Below are 13154 nucleotides of genomic sequence, written 5' to 3' on the forward strand. Positions count from 1 at the left end.
TCTTCAGTGGGATAAGGCCTTCCCCAACTAAACAGCCAACAGAGGACTGCTATCCAGAATCTACGAGCAGTTCTAACAACAGGACTGCTATCTAGAATCTGCGAGCAGTTCTAAGAGTTAAAGCTCGAGATTACAAATTCTCTAATAAGTAAACAGGCACGTTAACTCAACACACAGTTCTCACAGGAGAATCAGAAATCTGGTGATTATCACACCGTAGTCCCAGGCAACCCAATGCTCTCTTCTGGCCTCCTTGTGCACCTGCACACACAGGTGCACATAAACTCACCCAGGCATATCCAGGTATACCCACGCACAAAGTTTTTTTTTTTTTTTTTTTTTTAAAGAAAGAAAACCAATCAACCAGTACCCCCTTAATGCAGGTGGGGTGTGGACAGAGAAGAATCTTGTACACTTCTGTGGGGGATGGGAAGGATGTCAACCGGTGCAGCCACCATGTAAATCAGCAGGAAGGCTCCTCTAAAACCTAAAATCAAGCAGCATTTGGTGGTCCTAATCTGTAACCCCAGAACTTGGGAGGCTGAAGAAGGAGGACTGCTACAAGTCTGAAGTTAGCCTGGGTTAAAGTGTGACCCTGCCTCAAAAATGCAGAAGCAAGCAAGCAAACAAACCCCCTAAAAACTAAAGCCAGAACTATCACATGATCCATTCTGGATTCACTTCTGGGTATATATCTAAGAGGCACATGAGTATATCACAGAGATACTTGCCCATCAACACTTACTGCTGCACTATCCATGCCAGCCCAGACAGGAGCCAGCCGGGCACCCATCAACACAGGCGCAGATACAAACCATGGTGCACAGACAGACACCAGAGAACTTTATCCAGCTACAAGGAGATAAGGAGACATGAAGTTAGGCATTTGTGGGGAAAGAGCGCTATGCCAGGCAAATGAGTCGGCCTCAGAAAGACAGATCCAGAGAAGCAGGACAGACATGAAGGGAGGGAGGGATTGAAGAGCAAGAGTGTAACCTAGAGGCATGATGGGAGGAGAGACGTGAAGGCGAAGCGGGCACTACTTGATGGGCTGTGTGGGGGATGGGGGGGCGGCCAGGGTGGAAGGGGAGAAGGGAGCACAACAGAGGGTGGGGGGCAGCCAGGGTGGAAGGGGAGAAGGGAGCACAACAGAGGGGGACAGGACCAAGGAGAAGAGTGCACGCATGACAGTGTCACACTAGGGCCCTTGGGATCGCTCAGTGGGCAAAGGGGCTGGCTGCCAAGCCTGGAGACCTGAGTTCCATCCAAGAACACACATGGTAGAAGAGAGACCACTTCCTTAGTTTGTCCTCTGACTCTGCGTAAGTGCATGCATACACACAGAAACACAACTTTTTAAAAAAGAAAATATCACAGTAGAATGCATTTCTTTGTATACTAACCAAAAATTAATTTTTAAAGCAAAAAGAAAACTTAAAAAAAAAATCACTGGTCATCTTTGTAGAATGGCAGGGAACCAAATAGCTATTTTGAAAAATAGCAAATAAAGGGGAAAGTCTAGCATAAATTCTGTCTTTTCTATGTAGATTTTGCTGGGCATATCTGCATCATTAATGAAATGCTTACTGTTCAAGGACCTTCATATGATAAATGGTGAAGCGGTCCGATACCACCATCTTGTATCTTTGACTTAAACGGCACTTAGGCCACTGCTTTCAGTAGCTATCATCAAAATGAAAAAGAGACTACTGCCAACACTCAGAGGAAGGGCATACATATACTATGACATGTCTCTGCCAAAATGCTGAACCCGAGCCTAGCCAGGCTTGAAAGCCCCCATCAGCAGTCCTCAGCTCTGGCCCATGGAGCCATCCTTCGGCCTCTCTGAAAGATCAAACCTTCTCGAGAGTCCTAAGACCTTACCTGCCTTCGCTTTGCTGACACTTGGACTGGGGGCACAAATTGAGGGTTGGAGGTATTAGTGCTAATTTTAAGTCAAGAACCAGGATCAAGCAAGCACCAACAGTTACTCTGTTCTTCATAGCTACAATACAGTTAAAAGATAAAACAACATGCTTCAAAAATAAATTGAAACCCATTCCTTTAGGATATTCTCAGATGAAATAGGGAAAGTATTAATTAATTACAGTTAGGCAGTACTCATGATGAAATGGGAGGGTTGTTTTAACTGAAATCAATGGCTGTCTTAAGCAAACCACTTACACAATCGAGCTGTGAGCTCGATCCGCCGCTTTGTCCATGGAACGTCAATTGCACTTGAAAAAAACATTAACAAACTGTGGCTATGCAGACTTGGGCACTGGCAGACATTTCCTTTAAAATTGAAAAAGTGAGTCTAGCGCTTAAAACAGCTGACAGTATTTGCTGCCAATGATAAAATTCCAACTTTCAAGCAAAAATTAGAACTTCATAAAACCTGATTCTGCCAGAGTGAGCTTGACAGCTTCTTCTACACGGACACTCCGTGGATGAGACTGGTTATAACGCCAAGGAGCAAAATCTTCTTATGTTGTATAATAAAATGCCAACTCTTTGGCAGATCTCCGTAACTCAGTGAACCAATGTTTTCCAGATGACCAAGCCATGGTGTTACAAAAGCACGTGCCTGTAAACCCTTTATTCAAACACAGATGATTCCCATATACAGTGCTGGACTAGGAGACGCTCACTGGTAGTCTGGACTCTATACCACTAACCTTTAAGGAACCACTACTGTTGGGGCTGAAGGGCTGGCTCAGCAGTAAAGAGCACTTGCGGGTCTTTCAGAGAACACAAGTTCAAGTCCCAGCACCTAAGTCAAGCAGTTCACAACCACCTATAATTCCAGGTCCAGAAGAGCCAACACCCTCCCCTGACCTCTGTCTACACATACACACATACACAGACAGACAGACACATATACACGGAGCTAAAAATAAAATCATCTTCAAAAGGAAAAAAATCCCTCATACACAGTTGGAAGAAAAATATCTGCAAGCTATTAAGCAAAAAAATATCTGAATAAGCTACTAAGATGCATCTCCCTCTTCCAATGACAACATAGCTTTGTTTGGCCCAACATTCTCCACACAAAACGTCTCACAGACTGAATGCCAAGGCTCATATAATAATCTAGCTGTCTCCCACTCAAACGGATTTGAAAACAAGCTCACACCGTCACGGTACACATTTTTGCTATAGAATGGAATATTATTTTTTCACAAAAATACTTTATGAATGTGTAACAGGTTTACTACTATTTTAAATGAACCAATAAATTATTTTATTCTGCTTTAGAATAAGAGATTCTTGAAATTAGGGTTTTGGGGGTAGAGGGTACTTCAAATTAAGGGCCTTGCCTATACCAAGCAAGAGGGCTAAAACCGAGGTTTAATTTTATCTGTTTTAGTTTCAAATTTTGTCAAGTATCAACAGAAACAACTCACACAACATTTCAGGAGCCAGGTAGAAGCCTAGTGCATTGGAAAGTCCATGGAATCTATGAAGGTGATACTAGCAAAGACGTCTAGCTTGTCACAGAGTGGAACTGGTCATCCTCTGTTACCTGGCAAGGTCTCAAGTAGAGAGACTGGAACACCAACCTAGTTTGTCACACCTGTAGGATGTGCTGGGACAGGAGCCTAGCATAATCATCATCATCAATGAAAACAGAGACTTCATCCAGTAACTGATGGGAGCAGATGCAGGTTCCCACAGCCATACATTAGATGGAGCTTGGAGAGTTCTGCGGAGGGAGGGGAGGATTGGAGGAGCCAGAGGGATCAAGGACACCGTAACAATGAGAACCACAGAACCAACTGAGACGCAAGTGGGCTCAGAGACATCAGGGAGCCTGTATGGCTCTGACCTAGGTCCTCTGCATCTATTATGGTTATGTAGCTTAGCGTTCTTGTGGGGTTCCTGAGAATGGAAGCTGGGCTGTCTGACTCTTTTGCCTGCCTTTGGGACCCTTTTTTCCTACTGGGTTGCCTCATCCAGCTTTGATTTGAGAACATGTGCCTGGTTGTATTGTAGCTTGTTATGCCATATTTGGTCAATGTCCCTGGAAGGCCTGCTTTTTTCTGAGGGGAGGTGAGGGTGACGTGGATCTGGGGAGGAGAAGGAGGAAAAACTGCAGCCAGGATATAATAGATGAGAGAAGAATAAATAAAATAAACCCACACAAATAAAAGATCTCTGAGGACCTCAATATTTCAGAGAAGTACAAAGGGGCCCTCAGAACTCCTGCTATACACAGAAATACCCACACATAAGAAACTTAGAACATACTGAAGGATCACTTAGATGTGATCAGCCATGTTCAGAAACCTGGCAGACTATAAGGAACAACTAATGGTTATCCCACAGAGTCACAAAGTGTGTGGGAACGAGGGACTAGGAAGGAAGTGATGGTAAGAGGCACAATCCTGATTGTCAACCTGACTATACCTGGCATTAACCAACCCCCAACTGGGCACACCTGTGAGGGTCTTTCCTTGCTTGGACTATTTGAGGTAGAAGATCCACCCTAATTCTGGGCCACACCTTCTGGTGGCAGCCCACATAAAGGACATGGAAGAAAACTTTTGCTTTTTGCTGTTTGCCCTGGGAAGTTCATCTATGCTATGCTCTATCTCTTCACTGGTCTTATGATCTGCTTTTTTGAGATTCTGACATAGACTGAAAACCAAGAGCCCTCTAAAACTTCCCTGGGACTCCAGCTCCAGATTCAGACTGCTGAGAAATGCAGATTGAAAATGACAGCCATTGCTCAACTACTCAGACCAATGCCTGTAAGCCACTCTGATTTAAAAAATAACTGTGTGCGTGTATATTATAGTAAGTATACATATTATATTTAATATATATAATCCAACCAAGGAAAATTCCTCACAGGTTTGCCCAGCTGCCTGGTTTTAGTTAATTCCATCCATCCATCCATCCATCCATCCATCCATCCATCCATCATCTTTTCACATACACACACACACATATATATGATCATTCTATCATATCTATTCATCTAGAGAACCCTAATTAATACAGCAACCAACTGCCACATAATAATCTTGTTGGTGTTCTAAAGCAAATTTTGAAAGGCATGATTGAAGAAAACTAAATAGTAACAAGTACTTCATGACATTAAATAAATATTTTTAATTTTAAAGGTATAGAGTTATTGTATTTAAAGGAGTCTTTAAATCTTTTTAATAAAGATTTTATATTCTTAAAGTTACACATACATACACACATATATAAAATATTTAAATATTTAGAGATAATATAATCTCTATAATCTGCCTTGATTTACTTAAAGACAAGCCAAGGATGAGTGGTGGAGACTAGGGGACGGAGGACTCAACAATCAGTAAGAGTAACCTGGCTGCTGTAACTAGATCATGACAGTACTCACTGGAGTTTAGCTTCCCATGGAGACCGGCGTGGTGCAGAAAAGAGCTGACTTTTAAAATTCATTCTGAAGCAGGTAGAAAATAAGCTTAAACACAATGCTTTAGAATAGTCTTTGGTCTCCATAAAATAGCAGATAAAGGCTTAAATTGCATCTATCTGGGTTCCCAGAAAACACAACAATGCGCCTTTGAAAGTATTAAGTATGGACACCCAAAGCATCCCTGCCACAAAGTCACTGAGACAATGAAGTCTCACTCCCAGCCAGTGTCTGATTTCTAAGGCGTATACAGAGTTAAAAGCAAACTGTGAAACTCGATGAAGACTGAGTGAGGGACAACCCAGTAAAGCCTCTTCATAAAACTCCAAAGAAATAACTCACGATCAGGGTCAGTGCCCTGATCTAGATAAAAATGGCCAAGATAAAGTTTCAAAAAATCCTTGGGGAAAACTCAGGACTAAAATTTATCTTCTCATCCTACAAATAGCCAATTGCTGGCTTAAAATTATCTAGAAACTCTGAACCGTCAATGTTCAGGTTCTGATACTTTCATGAAATTAATTTTGAATTAACAGTTGGTTTTAACACCCTAGTGAACCAGTTATCACATGACTTCAAAGAAATTAGCCTTGGGCTGCCTTAGGAGTCTATTTTTAATCTCTCCAAACACCCAGCAAGAGTCCAAGACAAGGAATCTGTTAGGGGAAGATGGCACACTGTGTACTCACTGACTTCACCTGAGGTCTCTCCTTAAGGCTGTCTTCCTGTTTGCTTACACTCCACACACTACTGTGGACAGTTCACACTACCCTCACCTCCCCTTCTCAGCTCACACCACCTTTGCCCTCCTCCTCTAACAAGAAGGCCAATCACCTTTCAAAACGCTCTTTCAGCCAGATATGGTCAGCATGTCTATAATCCCAGCATATGGGATGCTAAGGATGTTATGAGCTCAAGGTCAGCTATGGCTATACATCAAGCCAGAACTTGTTACAAAACTAAGAGGGGGCTGGTGAGATGGCTCAGTGGTTAGGAGCTCTAGCTGTTCTTCCAGAGGACCCAGGTTCAGTTCCCAGGACACACATGGCAGCTCACAAGTAACTATAGGTCTACAGGATCTGATACCCTCTTCTGATCTCTTCAGGCACTGAACACATGTGGTGCTTAGACACTTGCAGTCAAAACACCCATACATATAAAATAAAAATAAATCTTTAAATTAAAAAAAGAAAAACACTTCAAGTGAGACCTCTGGGCACTTTCCCTAGGTTCCGGCTGAGGTTCCTAAGCTCTTCTGAGCGACCTGCCCACGATGTCTCCTGCTTTTCTTTTTTTTTTTTTTTTTTTTTGTTTTTCGAGACAGGGTTTCTCTGTGTAGCCCTGGCTGTCCTGGAACTCACTCTGTAGACCAGGCTGGCCTCGAACTCAGAAATCCACCTGCCTCTGCCTCCCAAGTGCTGGGATTAAAGGCGTGCGCCACCACCGCCCGGCGTCTCCTACTTTTCTAAGAGGGGCTTGCCATATAGTCCAGGCTAGCCTCAAACTGGGGCTCCATCTGCTACAGTTTCCCATGGGTCATTATGGTATTTCTTACAGCAGCTTTTTCTCCCTGGTTTTTGCTTTGTTTTGTATGTAACAGTGGAGACTGAAGTCAGAGTTCCATGCTAGCTACAGGATGAAGCTATACTAAGTAATCTAACACTAAGCTACAATCCCCAGCCCCTATAGTATGTTTTATGAGAACTTTATCACATTTTATTAGAAAAGCCTAGAGGGGGGTCATGAAGTAGATGGTTAGGGTAGGCCATTATATAACCCTTTAAACTCAAAGCCAAGTCCCTCCCACAAACTGCCTTGGTTTATGGATCAATATTGTTCCCATTTCACTGACTTCTTCTCTTATTTTTATCCTATTAAATCCAGTAGGTGGTTTTAGCTACAGTCTTTCTTGGGACCTAAAATTATACATCTTCCAGAGTACCACTTTTTGTTGTATTCTTTATGTTCCTGTCAGGTCTAAAGGGTACCCCATACCCCCACAAAAAGAGCAGGCCTACCAACTAGGTCCAAAGTTGAATCTAGGACCAGCTCAGTCTGGACTATAGGAAGGTTTCTGGTGTTTAGATAAAAGCCAGCATTCCTTAGGAACCAGTGATATCAGTTGCCATCTGCCCAAAGAGCCATTTCCTTTACCCCTTCTGGAGGGACAAAGGACTCCATTGACACAGAGTCTGGCTGCATGTCAAAGCCCAGCCTCCAAGCTCCCTCAGTCCCTACTCATCAGTACTTACTCAGTACAAAGTCTGAGCGAGCCTCCCCAGGCTTCCCTCCTCCCAGATATCCATTTGTTCTCTTTATAAAGACAGGGGCTTTCCCACCCCTGCTACACTCTCACTACACTATGCACACACATGAACAGGCCAGCAAACAACTATGGTTCTTTCTTTTTTTTTGTCCTTTTTTTTTTTGAGACGGTCATTCATTGGCTACACAGTGTTATGTAAGCCAGGCTGGATGGTCAGTAAGCCCGGGGATCTCTCTCTCTGTCTCTGTCTCTGTCTCAAGGCTAGATAACAAGCATAGATCACAACCCCAGGATATTTTTTTATGTGGTTCTGGGGATTGGACTTAGGTCCTCCAGACCTTTGCTGATTGAGCTATGTCTTTAGCTCCTGACGTGTCCATACTTGAGAGAATAATATTTATACCATTATGCTTTCAGTTTTCACATTCTTTGTATTTCTATTACACATTACAATTGGATAGTGAGATCTATCCATTCATCATAGACACATATGCTTCATGCAGACTCATGACTCTCATCCTCTACTGCTCACCCACACCCTACAGTAATACAAGGCAGATTTCTTCCCAGACAATGCTCTGTTGTATTCAGTTCTGTTTCAGTTGCTGTTGTTGAGATGCAATCTTGCTACACCTGCCCAGCTGTAGCCCTCACCTTAGCCTTCCAAGTAGCAAGGCCCACAGAGGCACATCACACACCCAATTTCTACCTCAGTGTGAGTGTTCTCATGCTATGTCCTCCTTTTCTATTTCTATAGTTAGAGCTTTTTGGAGACACTGTATTTAGATTTATCTTTTATAAACTCTTAGAAAAAACAGGTACTTTTAATCACATGTACTGTGATTTCCGGTGTGTCTGCATTTCTTGTCTGTCACTCAGCTGCACTGACTTCATTCCTCCCTTATCCACCCAGCGGTGTCTGTGTACTGCTCACTCTATGAAGAGCCTCCTTTCCTTCCAACAGCTTGCTGTTCTTCCTGTCCTACTGAATGGCCTGTCTATACAAGGCCTCCTCCACGTTTTCTCTTTACCATGCTTTACAATATTAGCCACTGTTGTATCTTAACTGATTCTATTTATTGAATTACTAGGTTTATGCTTGTTTCTCTCATTATGAGCTCGATGAAAACACAGGCTCTGTCTTGTGCATCTACTCTGAGCTGGCAAATCATCTTAAACTAAAGTATTACAGGGTGGGTTTTTTGAAGATTCATGAGCCAAACTGATTTAAATTTAAAGCTTTTTGTGGAATTAGAAATAGCAAAATGAGAATGTGTGAGTTCTCATAAAAGGAATAAGGAATATTCTCTTCAAAACTGTTTATAAAAATATCACTTTTAAAGACTATTGCACCCCCAGTCACTGAGCTGCCTCCGAGGACTCAGCTCCCCCCTAACCCCCCGCCTGCTTTCTTCCACAGCCATGAAGGCCAGGCCTTTCCACTCTTTCAACCCCTTTGCTGATGCCAGTAAGGGTGATGACCTGCCTCCTGCTGGCACTGAGGATTATGTCCCTGTAAGAATTCAACAGAGAAAAGGCAGGAAGACCCTTCCAACTGTCCAGGGGATCGCTGATGATTATGCTTTACGATAAAAAGAAACTAGTGAGGGTGTTTAAGAAAAAATCTGCCACCGGGCAGTGGTGGCACACGCCTTTAATCCCAGCACTTGGGAGGCAGAGGCAGGCAGATTTCTGAGTTCGAAGCCAGCCTGGTCTACAGAGTGAGTTCCAGGACAGCCAGGGTTACACAGAGAAACCCTGTCTCGAAAAAAAAAAAAAATAAGAAGAAATCTGCCAGCAATGGTACTGTAATTAAGCATCCAGAATATAGAGAAGTAATTCAGCTCCAGGGTGACCAGCACAAGAGCATAGGCCAGTTCCTGACAGAGATTGGACTGGCTGAGGACGACCAGCTGAAGGTTCCTGGGTTTTAAGTGCTTGTGGCTCTCTGAAGCTTAAGTGAGGACTTCCTTGCAATGAGTAGAATTTCCCTTCTGTCCCTTGTCACAAGTTTATATAATATAATATTGTATAATGTAATCATTTGGGATCTGCTTCTAACTAAGACTAGTGTAACTCCTTCATGGAATAAACTGAAAAGAGCCATAAAAAAAAGACTATTGTATTTTTAAGTGCTGTTTTTTTAGTAATCACTATGTGTCTTAAACACTACAGGGAATCATTGAAGGTTTTCTTTTAACTTGGTAAACTAGGCAATTTAATTTTAGAAATGGGATAAGTATTCAATTTCAGATGAAAATATAAAGGTTTTTTTTTAATATCAAGTTCTGCCACTTCTGATTAAATTATTTCCTATTTTCTACTTTGGACAAAAAGTTCATTTTGAAAACAGCAATGGCCTTCACAGGAAAAAAGAGGGTTATCATTTTCATAATTAAGTACTGCTTGTCTAGAATTAGAAAGCCTCTCTCTGAGGCTGCTGAGGTAAACATGTTAGTTAGGCACACAGATACATCTCCTAAGCTTGCAGTAAGATTTTCCAGGGATTCTTCCCACAATGCAGTGTGCTTCTGCCACTATGGTAACTAGTAAGAAAAAGAAAAACTCGTACAGTGATACACTACACTCTGAGAATCTTTTAGGTCAGACTTTATGGCTTAGTGTCACCGGAGGGGCAGGTTGAGGCACCACCTGGTGCTGTCCTCAGATTCTAATTCAGTATCTCCTGGTCAACTGCTGGTGTAGGAACCACTCTTTACTGTGAGCCATCTTTTAGACTACCATTGCAAATCTTTGCTCCAGGACTGTGGTAAGGGCTACAGTACGGAGGCCTTCCAGAGTTTCCCCTTCATCTTTAGAATTATTTCATGTACATCCTAATCCCACCTTCTCTCACTACTCAACTAGGAAATGCCCTTAAAAGAGAATTTTAAAGAACAAACTCTCAGAGAACTGTCAAAATAGCTTAGCAGTTAAGAGTGTGTACTGCTCTTGCAGACAGCCCCGTTCATCTCCCAGCACCCACATCAGGTACTTCACAACTGCCTGTAATTCCAACTCCAGTATATCTCATGTTCTGGTCTCTGCAAGCACTGTATTCATGTGCACATACTCTCACACAGATCCACACATAAAAATATTATTCTCAGGCTGGCAAGATGGCTCAGTGGGTAAAGGCAGTTGCCACCAAGCCTATGCATTTGAACTGGATCTCCAGGACCCACACAGTGGAAGGAGAGGACGCGAACCCACACACTGTCCTGACCCCACATGTACACTGCATTGTGCGTGTGCTTCTTCCTCAAATGCACGCCGTGTCGCACGTTTCTTTAACAAATTCTCTTGCCATTCTGAAGATAAAAACAGAAATTTACATTAGGACAGGTTGGCTCAGTCATATATAAATCCAAAATTTGGATTTGGATTTGGAACAAAAGCCCTAATAGCAAGTTTCTCTAAGTGTGAGATAGGTTAGACTATAGTAGAAAAGAGTGAAGCTGGCCAGATAAGGTGGGGAATTGGAAAAGCCATGGTCAAACAGAACGGCTGCTATTAAAGCCAAATAACCATCATCCAATAGTAATAAGGCATGTGGCCAGATCTTCCAAGTTTTTGGGACAAGCTAGAAAAATAGAATTTTATATAAAATATCTCATTTTAAACACAGGCAACTGGATTTAAATTTTGTAGTATTATAGAGACTCAGAGCAGCCTGTGTGAGCTGAATGCGGCTCCAGCCTTTGGATTAGAAGAGTCTTCGTGCAGTACAGACTAGACAGCTGCTAACATGCTCGCTCGTGGGGCCCAACTTCCCTGTGAACTAGCCATCACTTTCTTCCACCAACACACTCTGAGGACCAAGCCTCTCTGTAGGAGCAGCCTGCCTGTCAAACAAAGCCCTCAGCCAATAGTTCAGCGAGAAAACCAGGGCAGTGAGAAAGGAGCTCTTCATGTACTGAGTGCTGATCTAAGAGTGGAGGGGACGCATGCGAGTGACTGGAATCTCAAGATTACTAGTTCTAAACGTCTGAAGATGAAGAAGCAGACAACAGTACAGACCTAAGAGCTCTTACGTACTGTATGGCAATAACGGGATCTTCTGACTGAAATTCAAACAGACTTGCTTAAAGAACCAGTAAACTAAGAAAATCGATTTTTACAAATACACTGAAGACAACTCCACAGGCAACACGACACAATTGAAAGCTTGTGCGTCTATGCTGCCTCACAGTAGTAGGCGGAGTACTGTAAGAAGCACTCGATGTCAATTCCGAAGAGACATGCCGAGGACCTGGAGGAAGAATGAAGCAGGGTCCCTACTTGCGGCCTCCTTTGTATAGTAAAACACTGCAGCCAAGGTCTTCCTGCTATATGTTATCAGAGGCACCAGAATACACGTTTCAAAATATAAAGTACACAGCCAAGGGATTCCCGTGAATCTCAAGGGGAAAGGTCTCCGCTGCGGGATCTTTGATCAGCCATCTGCCTGACAAGCTGTTGCTCTGGAGACCTGTGTCGTTCCCATTCTCACCTTCTGACCCATACCCTGCTTCCCTTCAGTATTCAACTCCTAAGTCAAAGATCACAGTTCCAAAGGAACTACTAAAGACGGCCGCCGCTTCACGGGGTCATCAAGTACTTCTTTTATCCCTAATCACTTCAACCTGGATAAAGCAGGAAACAAGGTGGATGAAGGATTTCTTATATGGGGGAAAAAATGTCGTTAGTCGGGGATCCCAGAATTTTTCACATGTCAGCAAAAGTGTTGTTTCAAACTAGTGAGGCCCTTGGCCCTGGAGCAGTTGCCAAGGGTAGTTATGGGGACTCGGACTTTGTAAGAAAATGCTCAATCCCGGGCCCTGAGGGCCTGTGAGCTGACTAGACAGGATGAGCACACCGCAGACCCCTCCCTCCCAGGAGCACCACCGTTCAATCTCAGCTCCACTCACAAACTCATAGTCTCCATCCTGAGGTATTTTCCAATCTGAAGAATTCTTCAGAGAGCCAGATACGTTCTTGCCAAAGCTGTTGATCTGATTTTCCTTTTCTTTTTGTTCAAAGTATTCAAGGAAAGATGGTTTTGCAGGCTGCATGGTCTCATCTCTTCCTGAAAACCAAGGAACACAGAAGGTGAGAAGGAACACAGATACATGTGTGTGTTCAGGATGCTCACAAGGACAACAGTCTCTGGGTCAGTTCTGTACGCTCTTTATGAAAGACTCTGATGAAGCTAAAGAAAAACACACAAATTCTCACTCAAAATACTTTTTATGGAAATAGACAGATTGTGACGATCCCATGTAATAATAAATATAAATGTTTTCCCCAGAGTCACCATTTCTAAACTGAAAGACTTGAGCACTTCAAAGATTCTGAGAAAGCTTCAAGTAATAATTATATTATTGTTGTTCTTTTTATTATTATTGGTTTCCTATAGCAAATAATTCTTGAGATATTTAGACTGAAGATATGTCAGAGACAAAACTATTTGTATCCATCACAGTCACTGCTCCCTGT

At 42.8% G+C, this 13154-nt stretch overlaps 1 protein-coding gene and 1 pseudogene across 1 annotated transcript in view; one reads left to right on the forward strand and one right to left on the reverse strand.

Moving 5' to 3' along the window:
- Positions 1 to 13154, reverse strand: part of Stk4 (serine/threonine kinase 4) — an 81240-nt gene that overhangs the window by 21792 nt on the left and 46294 nt on the right. Inside the window, exon 10 of the mRNA XM_028769522.1 lies at positions 12587 to 12744. Within this exon, the coding sequence (XP_028625355.1) occupies positions 12587 to 12744 (158 nt within the window). The remainder of the gene's footprint in view (positions 1 to 12586; positions 12745 to 13154) is intronic.
- Positions 9099 to 9610, forward strand: LOC114622972 (annotated as a pseudogene).

Source organism: Grammomys surdaster, unplaced genomic scaffold, assembly GCF_004785775.1.
Source record: "Grammomys surdaster isolate TR1022 unplaced genomic scaffold, NIH_TR_1.0 193, whole genome shotgun sequence".
Classification (NCBI taxonomy): Eukaryota; Metazoa; Chordata; class Mammalia; order Rodentia; family Muridae; genus Grammomys; species Grammomys surdaster.